This window comes from Salvelinus sp. IW2-2015, linkage group LG21 (assembly GCF_002910315.2).
Source record: "Salvelinus sp. IW2-2015 linkage group LG21, ASM291031v2, whole genome shotgun sequence".
Taxonomy (NCBI): Eukaryota; Metazoa; Chordata; class Actinopteri; order Salmoniformes; family Salmonidae; genus Salvelinus; species Salvelinus sp. IW2-2015.
The window spans coordinates 2,024,159-2,044,949 of NC_036861.1; the positions used below are offsets into that span (position 1 = coordinate 2,024,159).

Consider the following 20,791-nt stretch of genomic DNA (forward strand, 5'->3'; position numbering starts at 1 on the left):
TGATCATAATGACAATAGATTCCTTTAATGCTTCTATGAGCTATCATTTACAGTGCAGCTGAAACTCAGATCTCAATGATTACAGTGTGGTATCACAGTTTGTGCGTACTGCATTAGAATGAAATTCCATGCATGCCCATCCTGAAATGTTTTGCATCCTCCACCTCTCAGATCCAGGCTGCCACTTGCTGGAATGGAGGCATCTATCTGAACATCGACAACGCAAAGCTCGCTGCAGATGACTTCAGAACCAAGTAGTATATCCAACACCATCCACATATACAGAACACTGTTGGTGCATCCCTTAACCAAATGGAATAACCCAAATCTGTAAACCCTCATACTGGTTATTACAGAATTTTGTGTTGAAACTACAAAAAAGAATCAAATGACACCTAACCACACCCTCCCAACAGACATATCAGAAACCTGGTGTTACTTTCTGTTATTTTCCCAAAACCTAATGGAATACTAGAATCTATAACCCCCTGCTATTCCCACAGAGGAACCACATTCAGGCAGTTCTTGACCTAAGCTCTCTCTATCTCTCAGGTATGAGAACGAGCTGGCCATGCGTCAGTCGGTGGAGGCGGACATCGCCGGACTGAAGAGGATGCTGGACGAGATGACCATGGCCAGATCTGACCTGGAGATGCAGATCGAGGGCTGAAGGAGGAGCTCATCTATCTCAGGAAGAACCATGAGGAGGTGGTGTAGGCTGGAACATATCCATACAGTCCCTTAAAGTATTACGTCTATTGACCATGTCAACCTGCTAGGGTCTTCACTAAGACACCCCTGCTGGCTTTCAAGCACATCTGTATCAAGCAATGGTGTTCAAATGTATAATGAAGACAGAGGGCAGCTCAAGTTGTTACCATCAGCAGAGGTTAGTCACTCACCCCTATGTGTTTCTCCACAGGAGCTGCTGGCCATGAGGGCACAGATGACTGGACAGATCAACGTGGAGGTGGACGCAGCACCACAGGAGGACCTGTCCAGAGTCATGGCTGAGATCCGTGAGCATACGAGTCCGTTAGTGCCAAGAACCAGCGCGACCTGGAGGCTGGTTCCAGACCAGGTAGAACCTCTAGAACCTCTAAACTATGTTCATGGTGTAGATGTTCCTTTACTTCTAGTTGGTAACGTTGTCACATTCTATCATGAGCTGTATGTTGGTTTGTTCATGTGATGATTGACCATTGTTTTACAGCCGGAGACGTTGAACAAGGAGGTGGCATCCAGCACAGAGGTTCTCCAGACCTCAAAGTCAGAGATCTCAGAGATCCGTCGCACACTTCAGGGCTTGGAAATCGAACTGCAGTCACAGCTCAGCATGGTGAGCCGTATTTCAAACATCTGACCAATGACCAAAGTTTAGGGGACATTACTTACACAACTTTCTGCAACTTTCTTCAATAATCAACAATTGACTCTCATCATTCTCTACCATCCCTCAAGTATCTCACTTTCACCTGGACTCTAACACTATCCCTCAAGTTTTTATAGCCAGGCACCACTCCATTACTATAGCTAACCTCTACCTGCCTACACATTCAATTACTAGAGCTAACTTTTTCAGTATAACTGTAAACATTCCAAATTCCAAACCTACTCCACAGTTTTTGACCCATCATCTCTATCCCTCCCGGCCAATAGAAAGGCTCCCTGGAGAACACGCTGGCGGAGACGGAGGGCCGTTACTCCATGCAGCTGGGACGCCTCCAGAACCAAGTGACCGTGTCTGGAGGAGCACTAGTGTCCTCTCGCAGCGACATGGAACGCCAGGGCCAGGAGTACAAGATGCTGCTGGACATCAAGACACACGCCTGGAGATGGAGATCGCTGAGTACAGGAGGCTGCTGGATGGAGAGGCTAGCGGGTAAGGCAGGATGGGAAGTGGGGTGACAAGGGTCCTTGAAACAAGTGAAAATGAATTCATGTTTCCTTCAACATTTGACTTTATTAAAAAATGTTATTTTGAAGTTGACCTTAATATGAGACATTGTTACTTTTGACATGAATCTACTGGTGTTTGACCTTTAATAGATACTTATTATGATCATAGATCATAGATGCTAACTATGCTAACCATGGGTTTCCCTTCCTAACAGCCTCGGCCTCAGCTCCTCGAAATCTGTCCACAGCTCCTCCAGCTCCCACATCAGCTCCTCCAGCTCTGGCCCCGGCCTCCCACCAAAGGCAAGGTGGTGATCATCACAGAGGAAATTGTGGACGGCAAGTTGTCTCCTCAAGTGGAACCAAGCACACCACATAAGGTCCCACACACGCAGCGAGCACTGCAGCAAGCGACAGGTTAACCCCATAGAAATTACTAGAATGGGTATAGGAAATGAGAGGCCAGCACATGGAATATTACTGCTCCCCAGTGCTTTATTCATGCAACCTAAAATCAACGTTTCAACTTATACAAAGTTCTCATCAGATGAAAAATTCCTATCTTCGTTATATGTGTTATTTGTTTCGACAAGCTCTGGTTAACTCTAGTTTAAGATGTGCATACCATCCTCCTGTTCTTTCTAGAATGGCTAAATCCCCTCAGACACCCATCATGGATCATTGACTTGAATGGGGATTTATTTTCTGGTAATTCTATTTCTATGGTTAACACCTCCAGAACAACACATTCTACTACATCTGGATGAAACACCAACAACAGACCCCATTGTGAATGTAATAAAGATGCTCTGACTTGCTGACACCATCATTCTGTTTTCTGTGTCTTTCAACTTGATTTATCTGATCTGGCGTGCTCCCATACATCTGACTATCATATAGGCTGTTATCTTTTGCACATGAGCCAATTCTATGGTCTTGAGAAAGTATATGTGTCATTATGATCTTGAATAGTGTAATTTATGACATTCACTTGTACTGAGTTTAATACTAGGCAAAACAAATTGAAATATTGATATTAGAAAAATGTCAGCAAAATTATATATTTCTATCTCTATTCAGAGTTTTATACTGTATGGTGTGTGTTTGTGGAGTCAACTGTAGGGCTGTACACCATGTTACGTGGAAATATTTAGATTTGAAAACAATACACTTTAAATTAGATGCCAAAATGTATCTGCTATGACATCCGTACTCACGTATTCATATAGTCTGTCTATGATAAAGCATGAATATCTCTGAAACAAGTGAAACCATACAGTCCATTCTCATTCAACCACATAATCTTTATTGATGGTTCTGTTGACAAATTATTACTTGATCTCATCCACATCCACATCGTGGTTCTGGGTGTTCTCCATCATACCTACCATGTAGGTGTAATAGTGTCTGTGTGTAGCTGGTGTAGAGGAGGCAGGCGCAGGACAGCAGATGTGAGTAATAAACGTAATTTACTCAAATATTCACGAATACAACGCAAATATGCGAGCCCACAATAACGGACCCTATTACAAAACAAACAATCACTCCCAAACAACCATGGGGGAACAGAGGGTTAAATAATGAACAAGTMATTGGGGGAATGAAACCAGGTGTGTAAGACAAGGACAAAACAAATGGAAAATGAAAAGTGGATTGGCGATGGCTAGAAGGCCGGTGACGTCGACCGCCGAATGCCGCCCGAACAAGGAGAGGGACCGACTTCGGCGGAAGTCGTGACAGTAGGTCTATGGAGGTAGCTGAGGTGCATGAGCCTCCTATTTTTTATACTGAAGTCAATGTAGCCAGAGGAGGATGGAAAACAGCTGTCCTCCGGCTACACCAGGGTGCTACACTAGAGTGTCCTGTTGAGACTACTGTAGATCTTCATTGCGAAAGTGTGTTTTAGGTCWTMAGGTATTTGGTGATGTGAGTATATGTAGTATAGTTGTATTTAAAAAGCATATTTTTTAAATTTAAAATTGTTTATTATTTTTCTGAAAATCACTGAGTATCTTCTCTGAGGAGCCTCCACTGTTACACAACATCAGTAGGCATTGGAGTTAGAGGATGGTCAGTTCGCTTTGACAGATATGACTGTGGGAGACTTAGAAGAATTGGGAAACTCATACAAGGCCCGAAAAGTAGAGTGCTCTACTCACAGTGGTGCACAGCCATAAATCAAGATGCAGACCACATATACACTACATTGCCAAAAGTATGTGGACACTTGCTCGTCAAACACCTCATTCCAAAATCATGGGCATTACTATGAAGTTGGTCCCCCCTTTGCTACAATAACATCCTACACTCTTCTGGGAAGGCTTTCCACTAGATGTAGGAACATTGCTGCGGGTACTTGGYTCTATTCAGCCTCAAGAGCATTAGTGAGGTCGGGMACTGATATTTGGTTATTAGRCCTGGCTCGCAGTTGGTGTTCCATTTCATCCCAAAGTTGTCGATAGAATGTCATTGTATGCTGTAGCGTTAAGATTTCTCTTCACTGGAACTAACGGGCCTATCCGGAACCATGAAAACCAGCCTCAGACCATTATTCCTCCTCCACCAAGCTTTACAGTTGGCACTATGCATTCGGGCCAGTAGCATTTTTCTGGCATCTGCCAAACCCAGATTCATCCCAGTGTTGGTGAAGCGTGATTCTTCACTCCAGAGAACACGTTTCCACTGCTTCAGAGTCCAATGGATCGAACTTTACACCACTCTATCAGAAACTTGGCATTGCTCATGGTGGTCGTAGGCTTTTGTGCGGCWGCTCAGCCATGGAAACATATTTCATAAAGCTCCCGGCTAACAGTTTATGTGCTGACCTTGCTTCCAGAGGYAGTTTGGAACTCGGTAGTGAGTGTTGCAACCGAGGAGAGACAATTTTTATGCGCTTCAGCACTCGGCRGTGAGCTTGTGTGGCCTACCACTTTGTGGCTGAGCCGTTGTTGCTCCTAGATGTTTCCACTTCATAATAACAGCTCTTACAGTTGTCCGGGGCAGCACCAGCAGTGCATACATTTGACGAACTGATTTGCTGGAAAGGTGGCATCCTATGGCGGTGCCCCGTTGAAAGTCACTGAGCTCTTCAGTAAGGCCAATCTACTGCNGCTCAGCCATGGAAACATATTTCATAAAGCTCCCGGCTAACAGTTTATGTGCTGACCTTGCTTCCAGAGGCAGTTTGGAACTCGGTAGTGAGTGTTGCAACCGAGGAGAGACAATTTTTATGCGCTTCAGCACTCGGCRGTGAGCTTGTGTGGCCTACCACTTTGTGGCTGAGCCGTTGTTGCTCCTAGATGTTTCCACTTCATAATAACAGCTCTTACAGTTGTCCGGGGCAGCACCAGCAGTGCATACATTTGACGAACTGATTTGCTGGAAAGGTGGCATCCTATGGCGGTGCCCCGTTGAAAGTCACTGAGCTCTTCAGTAAGGCCAATCTACTGCAATGTTTGTTTATGGAGATTGCACAGCTGTGTGCTTGATTTTATACATGTGTCAGCAACGGGTATGGCTGAAATAGCCAAATCCACTAATTTGAAGGAGTGTCCACATACTTTTGGCCATGTAGTGTATGATAGATGATATAGTGATTCATGCATTCAGATGAACTTATTATATCTAATTTGATTGCATTGGCCTGGCACCTTGTTTGTGTGAACACGCCAATGCAAACTCACTGACTGACTGCACCCTTCTGATTTAGCATTTCTCAGAAAAGCCCATAATTTCACAAATGTAATAAGACACGTGATAGCACTTGGGATTTGAATCCATTTCAACTAGTATGTGGTCTAGAAATTACTGCTTTAGCATGTCTTCTTTTAGACATATTTGTTCATGCGAAGGGGGTCTGTTTGTTCCTACGTTGGGGACATTTTGTGTCTAAAAGAACCAGTTATAGAATGCCAATGGACAGGGGTTGAGTTCTGGGTGAATCTAGTGACTGTCAGTGGCTCTATGTGCTGTTGTGCTTGGCTCGGCTCTCTGTGACTGGGTTTTATTCAGCCACAAACAACCAGGAAAWATGTTAGGAATAATTAAAGGATGAGGCTAAGGTGAGGAGGTATATTTTAGTTTTTACAAACTTTAGACAAGTCTTAGGGCAACATTTATCTATTGTTTTTGGACTGAGGCTGGAGCACTCAGGAATACTCAACACCTCTTGGAAAGCAATTCTGTCATGTCTTTGGCATTAAAATATGTGTAATTCTCGCTCCTTTCATATTTATTTTGATCCTGACAAATTCCCCAGTTCCTGCCGGTGACAAGCATACCCATAACATGATGCTGACATCCTAATGCTTGAAAATAGTTTCCCCTGTGTTGTGTTGTGTTTTCAGAATCAAAATAGATAATGGAGCAACGCCCAGGTAAAATGTTAGAGGAAAATGGTAACCTCTGGAGCGTGATAAAAAAAATCAGCAAGAAATGCTGTGGTTATATGGGAATATGCAGATGCCAAGTTCCCTGCCAAGGTGTTAAGGGAAAAGAACAGTACTTTAATCCCATCTGGGGTGAGTTCTTCTGGGGTACGATGACCCGAGTAATGAAAAAAGTGGTAAATAAAGTGGTAAAAGTAATGAAAAACTACTTTTGTCGATCCTGCAGACTCCTACAGTAGATGGAACACGCATAAAGTTGAGTGAAACTTAGGAAAATGGAACCTGAGTCTATGCATAAAATCAGAAAATCTATCAAGGAACAATCGACTGTTGTGTTTAAGGAAAAAGACAGGTCTGTTCGGGGAGAATGTTGTCTGGGTGTCAAGCGAAAGATCATATTGTACCGGGAAATGTCTTTGCAACTTGTTGTCTTGGTAACATAACAGGTACAGGTAAATAGCCATTCAGTGTTTCAAAAAATATGCTCAGAAAACATGGCAAAGCTCACCTGTCACAGCATATCAAAGTTATACAGTGTGTGTTGACTGATTAAATGACTAATAGAAGCAGGCCTGTCTATGCTTTAAACCAGATGCTTTTACGGGAGAGGAATTCCATCTCTTTATGGGAGTGTGCACTTCTATATGTTTGTGTGAGTGCCTGCAAGCACCCTGTCGGCTGACACCACCTATAGAGTGAGATGGGGGAGAGTGGAGTTGCACAACAATAGTATATTTTCAAAATTTGCATATCCACACATACACTACATATCTTTCTTTCCTCTTCCGTCTTCTGCATCCTAACGTGTCAAAGTGGGGGAGGAGCCTTGCGCTACATGACGTAATACCTCCCTCTATTCCTCCCTTCTCTATTCCTCCCTTCTCTATTCCTCCCTTCTGCCTCCCCTCCCACGTATACACATCTAGATGTGTATAAGAGACAGTTATGGGAGTGTGCACTTCTATATGTTTGTGTGAGTGCCTGCAAGCACCCTGTCGGCTGACACCACCTATAGAGTGAGATGGGGGAGAGTGGAGTTGCACAACAATAGTATATTTTCAAAATTTGCATATCCACACATACACTACATATCTTTCTTTCCTCTTCCGTCTTCTGCATCCTAACGTGTCAAAGTGGGGGAGGAGCCTTGCGCCTGTCTCTTATACACATCTAGATGTGTATAAGAGACAGGCTATGGGCTCCTCCCGCTTCTCCTCGATGGGTGGTGGTGGTGGTGGTGGAGGAGGCCGCGTYACTGCCATGAGGGCCGGCAGTGTGTATGGAGGTGCAGGAGGCTCTGGGGTGCGTATCTCTAGCTCCTCGTTTGGTTCCGGCGGTGGAGGTGGTGGTGGCGGTTATGGTTTCGGAATGGGAGGGGTGGTGGTGGCGGCGGTGGAGCTGACCTCCATGTGTCAGCCAATGAGAAGGCCACAATGCAGAACCTGAACGACCGCCTGTCCAACTACTTGGAGAAGGTGCGCAAGCTAGAGGCGGCCAACKCCGAGCTGGAGCTGAAGATCCGTCAGTTCATGGAGAGCAAGACGTCTCCCATCTCTCGTGACTACTCTACCTTCTACGCTACTATCGCCGACCTGCAGGACAAGGTACGTGACATGTGTCCTTGATAGCAAGAGCACTCAATAATGACATCACAGCATGTCAAAACATGGTAATGTCTGCAAAGTGACAATGTTATGCTTCGCTAGAGAGTACATGTACATGGTGTACACATGTCAGTTACTGAGAGTTATACATGACTATTGGAAAATGCAAAATTATATGCATTTGTTATAATTGATTCAACCAAGATATTGCACCAAAGATTGATGCTAAGACAGTATGSATATTTGCAGCTGAAGCATCGAAAATATAGCAGATCATTGAAGCCAATCCTTCCTGTCTGTTAAGAGCCCCTAGGCGATTGCGAAAGGTGCAATTTGTTTCTTTGTGTCATGCTTTACAATGTACACAAAGACAACAGGTTCCCTGTAATGCTTCTTTGGGCTATCATATACAGTGCAGCTGAAACTCAGAATTCAATGATTACAGTGTGGTATCACAGTTTGTGCGTACTGCATTAGAATGAAATTCCATGCATGCCCCATCCTGAAATGTTTTGCCATCCTCCACCTCTCAGATCCAGGCTGCCACTTGCTTGAATGGAGGCATCTATCTGAACATTGACAACTCAAAGCTTGCTGCAGACGACTTCAGAACCAAGTAAGTATATCCAACACCATCCACATATACAGAACACTGCTGGTACATTCCATTAACCAAATGGAGTAACCCCAAATCTGTAGAAATCCTCAATGTTTTTATTTAATTTTGCATAGAATCTATTAAAAAGGAAATCAAATGACACCATAACCACACCCTCCCAACAGACATATCAGAAGCCTGGTGTTACTTTCTGTTATTTTCCCCAAACKTAATGGAATACKAGATTCTATAACCCCCTTCCTATTCTCACAGAGGAACACATTCAGGCAGTTCTTTGACCTAAGCTCTCTCTATCTCTCAGGTATGAGAACGAGCTGGCCATGCGTCAGTCRGTGGAGGCGGACATYGCCGGGCTGAAGAGGATGCTGGACGAGATGACCATGGCCAGATCTGACCTGGAGATGCAGATCGAGGGGCTGAAGGAGGAGCTCATCTATCTCAAGAAGAACCATGAGGAGGTGGGTGTGGGCTGATGGAACATATCCATACAGTCCCTTAATGTATTACATCTATTGACCATGTCAACCTGCTATGGGTCTTCACTAGAACACCACTGCTGGCTTTCAAGCACATCTGTATCAAGCAATGGTGTTAAAATGTATAATGAAGACAGAGGGCAGGTCAAGTTGTTACCATCAGCAGAGGTTAGTCACTCACCACTATGTGTTTCTCCACAGGAACTGCTGGCCATGAGGACACAGATGACTGGACAGATCAACGTGGAGGTGGACGCAGCACCACAGGAGGACCTGTCCAGAGTCATGGCTGAGATCCGTGAGCAGTACGAGTCCGTTAGTGCCAAGAACCAGCGCGGCCTGGAGGTCTGGTTCCAGACCAAGGTAGAACCTCTAGAACCTCTAAACTATGTTCATGGTGTAGATGTTCCTTCACTTCTAGTTGGTAACATTGTCACATTCTATCATGAGTTGGTTTGTTCCTGTGATGATCGACGACTTATAGTGGTGTAATGTTCTTAAGTAAAAGTACTTTAAAGTACTACTTAAGTAGTTTTGGGGGTATCTGTGCTTTACTGTTTATATTTTTGACAACATTTACTACATTCCTAAAGAAAATAATGTACTCTATACATTTTATCTGACACCCAAAAGTACTTGTTACATTTTGAATGCCTAGCAGGACAGGAAATTGGTCCAATTCATTCAGTTATCAAGAGAACATCCCTGGTAATACCCAACTGCCTCTGATCTGGCAGACTCACTAAACACACATGCTTCATTTGTAAGATATTTCTGAATGTTGGAGTATGCCCCTGGCAAAAAAAAYGAATAATTTATACTTTAACTCTTAATACTTAAGTATATTTTAGAAATTACATTTACTTAAGTATATTTAAAACCAAATAGTTGTCGACTTTTACTCAAGTAGTATTTTACTGGGTTTCTTTCACTTTTACTTGAGTCATTTTCTATTAAGGTATGTTTACTTTTACTCAAGTATGACAATAGAGTACTTTTCAACCATTAACAACTTATTATTTTTTACAGACGGAGACGTTGAACAAGGAGGTGGCATCCAGCACAGAGGTTCTCCAGACCTCCAAGTCAGAGATCTCAGAGATCCGTCGCACACTTCAGGGCCTGGAGATCGAACTGCAGTCACAGCCCAGCATGGTGAGTAGTAATTACTAACATCTAACCACAGACAACAGTTTAGGGGACATTACTAACACAACTTTATACAACTTTCTTCAATAATCAACAGTTGACTCTTTCATGATTCTCTTTACCAACCCTCAACTATTTCACTTTCACCTGGTCTCTAACACTATCCCTCAAGTTGTTATAGCCAGGCACCACTCCCTTACGATAGGTAACCTCTACCTGCCTGCACATTGAATTACTAGAGCTAACTTTTTCAGTATGACTGTAAACATTCCAAATTCCAAACCTACTCCCACAGTTTTTGACACATCATCTCTATCTCTCCCGGCCAATAGAAAGGCTCCCTGGAGAACACGCTGGCGGAGACGGAGGGCCGTTACTCCATGCAGCTGGGACGCCTCCAGAACCAAGTGACCAGTCTGGAGGAGCAGCTAGTGTCTCTCCGCAGCGRCATGGAACGCCAGGGCCAGGAGTACAAGATGCTGCTGGACATCAARACACGCTTGGAGATGGAGATCGCTGAGTACAGGAGGCTGTTGGACGGAGAGGCTAGCGGGTACGGCAGGATGCGAAAACAATGTTAATTTGAAGTTGACCTTAGTATGAGACATGGTTGCTTTAGAGATGAATCTACTGCTATGTGACCTTTAATAGATAGTTATTATGATCATAGATGCTAACTATGCTAACCATTGGTATCCCTTCCTCACAGTCTCGGCCTCAGCTCCTCAAAATCTGGCCACAGCTCCTCCAGCTCCCACATCAGCTCCTCCAGCTCTGGCCCCAGCTCCTCCACCTCCACCACACGCAAGGTGGTGATCGTCACAGAGGAAATGGTGGATGGCAAGGTTGTCTCTTCAAGTGAAACCAAACACGCCTCTTAACGTACCATACACAGCAAGCACTGCAGCAAGCAATGGGTTAACCCCATAGACATATAATTACTAGAATGGGTATAGGAAATGAGAGCCCAGCACATGGAATATTGCTGTTCCCCAGTGCTGTTCCCCAGTGCTATGGTTAACACCTCCAGAACAACACATTCTACTACATCTGGATGGAACACCAACAACAGACCCCATTGTCAATGTAATAAAGATGCTCTGACTTGCTGACACCATCATTCTGTTTTCTGTGTCTTTCAACTTGATTTATCTGATCTGGCGTGCTCCCATACATCTGACTATCATATAGGYTGTTATCTTTTGCACATGAGGCCAATTCTATGGTCTTGAGAAAGTATATGTGTCAGTATGATCTTGAATAGTGTAATTTATTACATTTGCTTCTGCTGAGTTGAGTTTAATTCTTTGCAATATTGAATTGCGGATAGAAGAAGTCTGATTGCTAGTGTCACACACCGGCTTGTAGCCCATAACAAAGAGGGTGACAACGTGGAGATAGTTAATATATATACTTTTGTTATTCCCTAAAGTAAACTAAATACAATTATCAATGGTGTGTGTCGTCAGTAGTGTAAGTGAGCGGTTGCATGCATAGTTGGTGATAATGAGGGGTGTTGAGAGGTGCCAAAACAAAGAAACCACAAAATGCCAGAACCAAAAATAATAGTGTGTCTACGTGGAGAGAGTTTCCTCAATGAATGGGGAAAAGGTGCATATATCTACGGGACACACCCGATCCCAGGTGCGTCCCACATCGCTGACAACCCTCCCGGCTCCGCCCCCCGACATCCCACCAAGGAAAACAAAAGCAAAGAGAAAGAATTTGGCAGACAGAGTGGGAGGGTCGTCACACTAGTTGTCAGCAGAATTACACAATTATAATTCATTAATCAAACTCTCAGTTTTTCAAGCATTAGATTCGGAGTTATATACTGTATGGAGACTGTTTCTGAGGTCAACTGTAGAGCTGTACACCATGTTTTGGTTGAAAGATGTCAAATTGAAAACAATTCATTTGAAATGAGAACACAAAATGTATCTGCTATGAYATCCATACTCACAGATTCATATAGTCAGTCTATGATAAAGCATGAATATCTCTGAAACAAGTAAAACCACACAGTCCATTCTCATTCAACCACATAATCTTTATTGATGGTTCTGTTAATAACTTATTTAAAAGACTCAGTGGTTTCCATCACCTTTCCATTCACAGTGGTCTGGGTCACGGTGATCGTCTTAGTAACCACTGGGGAGTCAAAAATGGACAAGGAGTAAATCTCTTTGCAATACTCATACGAAGCACTTTAAAGCATCATTTTAGAATCATTTTTGTTTCTTCATATCTTCTTCATTAGTCCACTTTTGATACAGTTCAAAATAATTGTCAACTTTCAACTGTTGAAGATACAGTATATTGCTTTCAGCTTAAAATCAAGCAAGACCAAGTATCATCAGTCTCATGATGATGCGTTTGGCAAGAAGTTTACAAAGGCCTATTGCCAGCTGTATACAATGGCTCACCTTGGGTGGAGCTGTCGTCCTCTCCATCCAGCAGCCTCCTGTACTCTGCAATCTCCAGCTCCAGCCGGGTCTTGAGGTCCAGCAACATGTCGTACTCCTGCTTGTTGTGGGCGATATTGGCGTGGAGCTGGGAGAGTTGGAGCTCCAGGCTAGTCACCTTGCTCTGGAGCCCTGCCAGCTGAGCAGAGTAGCGCTTCTGGGTGTCTGTCAGGGTGCCCTCTAGGGAGGATTTCTATCAGAGGAGGAGGGAGTGGGTGAAGGGTGAAGGGTGAAGTAGCACCTAGACGCTGATCTTGGGTTAGTTTTGCATTTCTCCCCACTAATGGTWAARTTTAGGATTGGGGGAGGGGAAGCTGATCCTAGATCRTTACCTAGGCAAAACTTCCCCCTGGAGCGAACTAGTGGGTATACTGGTGCCTTGTCCAATGATATACTGCCACAGTATGTGACACTGCTGCACAAGTTTTTCTTCTGTTCAAGGGGGACAGAGTGGGTGCCCTCTCTATTGCACTACACATATGGATAATATTATATTATTGTATAACTCTGTTGCACAAAAGTGTGTGAGAGGTTGTGAATCTGGTGCTCCAATAGACTACACACCCATAAAAATGTTTGGTCAAGTCCAGACATGAGGTGGGCATGTTGCCAAGTTCAAAATGTCAGTAAGGTATTTATGGGTGTCAGAACAATGACATGCAGAGACCTGGCTATAATCCATGCCTGAGTTTTCACTTCCAATTCTATTATGTCTTGTGTCCAATTCTATTATGTCTTGTGTCTTGTGTGTGTGTGTGTGTGTGTGTGTGTGTGTGTGTGTGTGTGTGTGTGTGTGTGTGTGTGTGTGTGTGGTCTTGTACCATGCTCAGATGGGACTGCAGTTCAATCTGAAGCCTCTGGAGAGTGTTCTTGGACTCCTTCGACTCTGTGAGGCAGCTCACCAGTTGCTCATTGTTTGTCACGACTTCAATCTCCACTATGGCCAGCTATACAGGTAAAAAAAACAGTAGTCAACACAGTTTACCTCAGAGCCTACTCATTCAGTCTCTAAATTGATTTCCATGCTTCAATAGACCATTGACTTCATCCTATACACGATAATATACATTCTTCATGCTTTAAACATGTTTTTTAATTAACACTTCAAATGTAACACTGAATTTTAATGMATTTTTTTTTTTTACATTGTCTTAAGCTGAATTGCATTATTCTTATGAGGAAAAAATAAACGTTGGAGAGTAACTCTTTTGGATAAATGACTACATACAGTAAGTATCTTGGTCATTCAGCTCACCTTGCCCTGGTACCAGGCTTCCAGCTCTTTGCGGTTCTTGACGGCCACAGACTCGTAGTGCTTCCTAATCTCGGTCATCGCTGCGTTCAGGTCCTGGGATGGGGCAGCATCCACCGATACATTCACCTGGCTGCCCACGTGGGACTTCACCAGGGCAATCTCCTATAGGTCAAAGGTCAGAGGGYGTAACCTCAGTTAGTAACCCTAACAACCAACAGTAGCTTGACTGCGATTAAACAGGTCTCAACGCTTTAGATACATCTGAGTATTTGATATTACAGTGCAGCACCACACTTGTGATTACATGTTTTTCAACCAGAGGATTTTAAACCTGAGGGACTAAGTTATTGTCAACTAATCKAATGTCTCCTACTGGTCAATATATAACCCATTATGCACCATACATGAACTGTAATGTGTGTGTTTATGGATGTAAGAGTCCCACAAAGGGTAATAGTGAGTTAATGGAAGAAATAAAGAATACTAGGAAGTGTGAGGAGGGGGAGAGGAACTGTGCTGTAAAAAAAACACCCATCCATCTGTGTAWGGGAAATCCTGGTGTGATATCAGCAGAGGTTAGGTAGATGTCATATTTGTGTACTTAACATTAACCGCTCCAATAACACCCCATACAAAACMGGGCTAAGTACTCCTTAGTGGCCAATGATATCCTTCCGCCTAGCAACTGTCGTGGATGCCTACTGAAGTGAGTTTTCTGCTGCTGCAAGTGGAATGAATTACATGTAGGGTCCAATGTATATCGTCACTGAACACTAAGCAAATAATCAATATATTTTTCTAGTACTGTTTGCACTATTAGGTCAGTACTAACAAGTAAACATATGCATGTCATTCCTATTCAGATTCAGTAGCACAAACATATCTGTTGTACTGTAGGTGTGGCTGTGAGGAGGGAGGKGAAAACGTGTAGGCGTTGGTGGACATCAAAGATATGAAGGTATGGCATTTTGTTAGATTTGTGTTGCTAACGYTTTGTGGTTTTGAATGGGTGTACAGTGAAGAACAGCTCCCCTGTGCTATACAGTGTGGTTGTACTGTAAATAACTGTTGCCCGGAACAATCTGTTACCTCCTGGTGGTTCCTCTTGAGCATGATGAGCTCGTCCTTCAGACCCTCGTAATGCATCTCCAGGTCAGAGCGGCCCAGGTTCATGTCACCCAGGACCCTCCTCAGACCACTGATGTCTGCCTCCACTGCCATCCTCATGGCCTGCTCGTTCTCATACCTGAGCAGGGCAAAGGTCAAAGGTCATGCGAAGGTCACACAGGCTACCAATATGTTTTCAGATTGTAGTCTTTTGCTTTGTCTATGGAGTAGGGATGGCTAGACACTGGCCGTGTCTGAATACCCACACTAGCTTACTAAATAGTGTGCGAAAAAGAACGTTTTACAGTGTGTGAAATGTGAAAATAGTAATCGAAATGCATCATCTAATGTGCGAATGCATCGACTCCCACCACTCGTTCATTTTGGTACAGCGTGTCAATTAATCTGTTGTCAAACACGTGAGTCGGAAAAGACACACGAATTCTACTAGATCAAACACCAAAATTAGTATGCAGTTTAAGTATGTAATACGCTAGTATGGGTATTTGGACACGGCCATTGATCAGTTTWGCCTTTTCCTCACTAATAGTTATGGATAGGATTTAGCTTGGGTAGGCTGATTTTGGTTCTGTATCTAAAAGGGTAACTTCTACTCAGAGTGTGTTGTGTAGAGCCTTGAGTGACAGACAAATGTTTTATATGAGTAGTGTGTCATGATTCATCGTAGTTAGTAGCCCCTTACTTCATCTTGAAGTCCTCAGCAGCAAGCTTGGCATTGTCAATGTCCAGCAAAGTCTTGGCATTGGACCTGGATGCCAAATGGATCTGTGTAACARAAATCGCAATGACACTGTGTTAATTTTCACTCACATCATTATACACACATTCTCAAGTGACTGACCTGCAGCARGAATGCCATAAATGAGACTTGGGTTGTGTCCCAATTGGCACCCTATTCCCTATATAATGCACTACTTTTGACCAGGACCCATAGGGCTCTGGTCAAAAGTAGTGCACATTTTAGGTAATAGCATGCCATTTGGGACTCCATTTGGTATGTAGCTATAGAAAGATAAGATGAAATATGAATATGGACGCKTGAAGTTGTAGTTAATGACATTCTTTTAGTACGTAACCTGCATTGGCCTTCAAGGAACAGAACAAAAAATGTTCTCTGACAGAATTCCTTTTGGCTGAAACACCCCCATCCCATCTCACACACATTTCCCTCCTCACCCCATAGATAGGAACAGCTGCAACAACTAACTGCCTGTACACAGAGTAGCCAGCAAATAAATCAACAGTGATGATGGAGTTAGTGCTTTTGGGAATAAGTTAACATTGTCAGGTGTCAAACACCCCTAATTCTAACACACACACACACACCCTTCCCCCAATCCCTCTCACCTTGTCCTTCAGGCCAGCGATGGTGGCAAAGTAGGCGCTGTGGTCATGGCAGATAACCGTGCGTGACGCATACCATTCCTTAATTTTCTTCTCCAGCTCGACGTTCTCCTTCTCCAGACATCTCACCTTCTCCAGGTAGGAGGCCAGGCGGTCGTTCAGGTTCTGCATGGTGGACTTCTTGTTGGCTGACACGTGGAGGTCCAGGCCGTCAGCCAGGTCTAAGCCAGCCCTGGAGGAAGATGTGCCGCAGAATCCCCCAGCTTGGCAGGTGGAGATGCGGGAACCGTGGCCACTGGCACCCCCATACACGCTGAGGGCCCTGGAAGAGGTGTAGGATCTGGAGGTGAACGACATAGTGGTGGATGGTGGATGGTGGATGGAGGATTCTGGCTGGCACAGGTACATTAGCAGATGCTGGCTGGATCAGACTTGGACAAAGGATCTGCAGTGACAAGAATCACTCTGGTGGCATGGTTATATACCTGAGGAAAAGGGGCTTGGCCAGGAGTTTGTTGATGACAGTGGACATCCCAAGAATGTGAAGAACCTGCTCATTCTCTCCCACCTCCTTCCATTACACTTTCTTCAGGGTGGTGTGGGTCAGCCCCATTTTCTGGTGGAACTCGCACTTCAACTTTTTCTTGTTCCTTAACGAGCATTCCTGGAAAAGCTCTTGTTAGGCTCAGTTACTTGGAGTCCCTCTGCGTTTCACAATGGAGTTAAGGGAGGGGTTGGGGGGTAAGTACTGAGTACAGTCTAACAGGTGACACTTTTACTCATGCCCACTAACCCACTTATCAATAAGTAAAGTTGGCCAGTAAAATGACTTAGGCTAATGGTAAAAGCTAAAGCTTGATATTGTGGGTGGTGTTGTTTGACATTCTTACCAGAAAATCTAAAGCAGTGAGAAAAGGTCATGCTGTGGTATTAACCTCCATGTGTAGCAGGAGAAACAGAGGTGTTTCAAAGTATATTGTCATCAATTATTTCATAGAAAAAAGACACTTTTATACTGATAACATATTGCGTGTGTGCATTGCAATGGTCAAGGGGACGTATTGAAGTCAGTGGAGGTTGATGAGGGGAGGACGGCTCATAACAAGGGCTGGAATGGAGTGAATGGAATGGTATCAAACACATGGAAACCATGTGTTTGATGTATTTGATACCGTTTCACTGAGTCTACTCCAGCCAATACCACGAGTCTRTCCTCCCCAATTAAGGTGACACCAGCCTCCTGTGATTGAAGTTGCAATCACAGATTTACAATTCCAAAATGATTTTAGTAGGTGAAAAAAAATGCAATTGGATGTATAGTATAATAACAGTTGGATATGTTCTCTGTTCATGGTAACAAAGGATGTCTGTGTGAAATGATGTAAATGTAGGGAACACTCAAGTTGTACACTAGATTCATTTTAATCTTTAAGTCTACTGTAAATGATACACATTGAAATAAGACACAAGACACATTCATGTTTTTTTTTTGCATTGACAATGAATTCAACTGTTGACATTTTGGTGCACATTTGTCTGTCCAACTAACCTGATACTCAGTCAACCAACCACTTCACAGGTCCATATTTTGCATCTATTTCATGTTCCTTTTAAAAAATGTATATTTGAAACAAAGCATGTCATTATTTGTAAGACTATCTGGAGGATTTACGTTTCAGTAGACAGTGTGGGTGGAGGGAGTTCACCAGCATTGCTGCCAACCTCTCAGAAAGATAAGATTTCAAAGGGATGTTTATACATCCAGTTGGATGGGTTTTCTTTCTGAGACATTCTGTTCTTTAAACAACCCAAAAGGGTTGATTGTAGGATACAGCTTGTGATCAACATAGGTTTGAATCAATATTGTAATGAAACGAGAGAGAGAAGCATGGAGGCCAGGGTTATTACAATATAGAGAACAAACATTCAGTTATTGTACATACTGTAAGGTTCATGTTCCTTAAAATGCAGTTAGTAACATGCATTCATTTGGAGTTTATCCAGTTTCTGACGCAGGGTTTGCTAGTGTTTTACTCTGTTCTTGATATTGAAACTGTCACCAGACTTAGCCTGCAATAGGTTACTTACTGCCTTAGTATTCAACACCCCTTGACTTTTTCCACATTTTATTGTGTTGCAAAGTAGTTTTACAATGGATTGAATTGTAATTTTTTATGTCAACGATCTACACAAAATACTATGTAAAGACAAAGTGGAAGATTTTATAAAATAACCTGCTGAGCCAATACATGTTAGAAGCMCCTTTGGCAGCGATTACAGCTGCGAGTCTTTCTGCGTAAGTCTCTAAGAGCTTTCCACACCTGGATTGTGCAACATTTGCCCATTATTCTTTWWAAAAAATGTCAAGCTCTGTCACTATGTGGATTCAATGTTTTTTAAACCAGTAAAGTAATTAGTGACACATGCCACATTTTTAACCACCTACTCCAGGTGCATCCCGTCATGTCAACCTCAAAACAGTAGAAATAGAGCACATGTATAGATAACCATCTCCTTGTATCAAGGAACTGCAGGTTGCAGAATAAGGTCCCCCATCTAATCACTTTAGATCTACTCTACTCTGTCGTCAGCATTGCAGATAAGAAGAAGGATCGAGACAGAAACAATACACATTGATAGGCAGTTGATGGTTGGACTACAAGAGAATGTAGTGCTGCAAGCTCTCTTTTCTCTTTACTCAACAAGACGTGTTCCACTAAGTGATTGGAAGAAGCTATTAGTGCAGATGAAAAGGATTTGTGCGAATGTACGTTTTGCCCTRGATTTTTCTTCTACTGGCATTCATACATTAAAAACATAAAAAATACAGAACATTTTGATTTGTCAATGGACTACCGGTATGTGAATAATTGCGTTCTAGATGCATGTCATGGATGGTTAGCAGAAAGGTATAAGTAAGTGAAATGCATTTAAACATTTCTATAAAATCGGGGGAGGACCCCCAGACCCCCCACCAGATTTAATACCCCCCAATATCTAACACAGAGTAGTGAGTGCATAACAAAAGACTGTGATTATGAAGTTGATAAATGTTACCAAATGTGATGTGAAAGTTAGAGCTAAGGGGTAGCTTAGTGATTCCAAAGCCGTTTGGTGCATTTACCTGCCAAAGAAAGGCAGCTTGCAGACAAAAAGTTGATATGATTTGATTAATGTGTTCTACATCAAAGCATCATTGTGTTACAAGTCCTTTTGATCTATTGCCAGCAGCTCTGATCTGTTCAATCCATCACACAGGAAATCTATGTGCACCTGTTTCCAGCTTACCAAGATAAGGGAATGTAGTTTGGGCTGAGACATTAATAAGGGCTGTAGACTTGAAACGTATCAAACATTTTTATGTAAGTTAAATCATATTGTGATTTTTGTTATTGTCCAAACCCAAATTCTTACATGTATACAGTATATTCTGTGACATACATGTATACAGTATATTCTGTGACATACATGTATACAGTATGTTCTGTGACATACATGTATACAGTATGTTCTGTGACATACATGTATACAGTATGTTCTGTGACATACATGTATACAGTATATTCTGTGACATACATGTATACAGTATATTCTGTGACATACATGTATACAGTATATTCTGTGACATAATGTATACAGTATATTCTGTGACATACAGTGGGGCAAAAAAGTATTTAGTCAGCCACCAATTGTGCAAGTTCTCCCACTTAAAAAGATGAGAGAGGCCTGTAATTTTCATCATAGGTACACTTCAACTATGACAGACAAAATGAGAAAAAAAAATACAGAAAATCACATTGTAGGATTAATGAATTTATTTTATCAGTGGTCTTGTATGTTGTATGTTGGCCTGCTGGAGGTCATTTTGCAGGGCTCTGGCAGTGCTCCTCCTGCTCAAAGGCGGAGGTAGCGGTCCTGCTGCTGGGTTGTTGCCCTCCTACGGCCTCCTCCACGTCTCCTGATGTACTGGCCTGTCTCCTGGTAGCGCCTCCATGCTCTGGACACTACGCTGACAGACACAGCAAACCTTCTTGCCACAGCTCGCATTGATGTGCCATCCTGGAYGAGCTGCACTACCTGAGCCACTTGTGTGGGTTTGTAGACTCCGTCTCATGCTACCACTAGAGTGAGAGCACCGCCAGCATTCAAAAGTGACCAAAACATCAGCCAGGAAGCATAGGAACTGAGAAGTGGTCTGTGGTCACCACCTGCAGAATCACTCCTTTATTGGGGGTGTCTGGCTAATTGCCTATAATTTCCACCTTTTGTCTATTCCATTTGCACAACAGCATGTGAAATTTATTGTCAATCAGTGTTGCTTCCTAAGTGGACAGTTTGATTTCACAGAAGTGTGATTGACTTGGAGTTACATTGTGTTGTTTAAGTGTTCCCTTTATTTTTTTGAGCAGTGTATTTGACCACTGTTGTGTTTGCAAAGCAAGAAATATGTTTGTAATATGTTCT

The 20,791-nt window shown here is 43.0% G+C and overlaps 2 protein-coding genes and 1 pseudogene across 2 annotated transcripts in view; 2 read left to right on the plus strand and 1 right to left on the minus strand.

Annotated features, from left to right (window-relative positions):
- Nucleotides 1–11,255, plus strand: part of LOC111982367 (keratin, type I cytoskeletal 13-like) — a 48,380-nt gene extending 37,125 nt beyond the window's left edge. The window contains 8 exon segments of the mRNA XM_024147837.2: nucleotides 7,481–7,676; nucleotides 7,679–7,891; nucleotides 8,425–8,507; nucleotides 8,812–8,968; nucleotides 9,188–9,349; nucleotides 10,016–10,141; nucleotides 10,468–10,688; nucleotides 10,845–11,255. Coding sequence (XP_024003605.2) covers nucleotides 7,481–7,676; nucleotides 7,679–7,891; nucleotides 8,425–8,507; nucleotides 8,812–8,968; nucleotides 9,188–9,349; nucleotides 10,016–10,141; nucleotides 10,468–10,688; nucleotides 10,845–11,016 — 1,330 coding nt within the window. The 3' untranslated portion in view covers nucleotides 11,017–11,255.
- LOC111982372 (keratin, type I cytoskeletal 13-like) lies at nucleotides 947–2,728 on the plus strand (annotated as a pseudogene).
- A 909-nt stretch (nucleotides 11,256–12,164) lies between the features above and the next one.
- On the minus strand, nucleotides 12,165–16,789 carry krt98 (keratin 98). Its single transcript, XM_024013929.2, has 7 exons — nucleotides 16,331–16,789; nucleotides 15,666–15,748; nucleotides 14,945–15,101; nucleotides 13,856–14,017; nucleotides 13,422–13,547; nucleotides 12,562–12,793; nucleotides 12,165–12,286 (listed from the first exon to the last, which is right to left on the minus strand). The coding sequence occupies exons 1-7, from the start codon at nucleotides 16,733–16,735 to the stop codon at nucleotides 12,210–12,212; spliced, it is 1,242 nt and encodes a 413-aa protein (XP_023869697.1). The 5' UTR covers nucleotides 16,736–16,789; the 3' UTR covers nucleotides 12,165–12,209.
- Nucleotides 16,790–20,791: the final 4,002 nt, after the last annotated feature.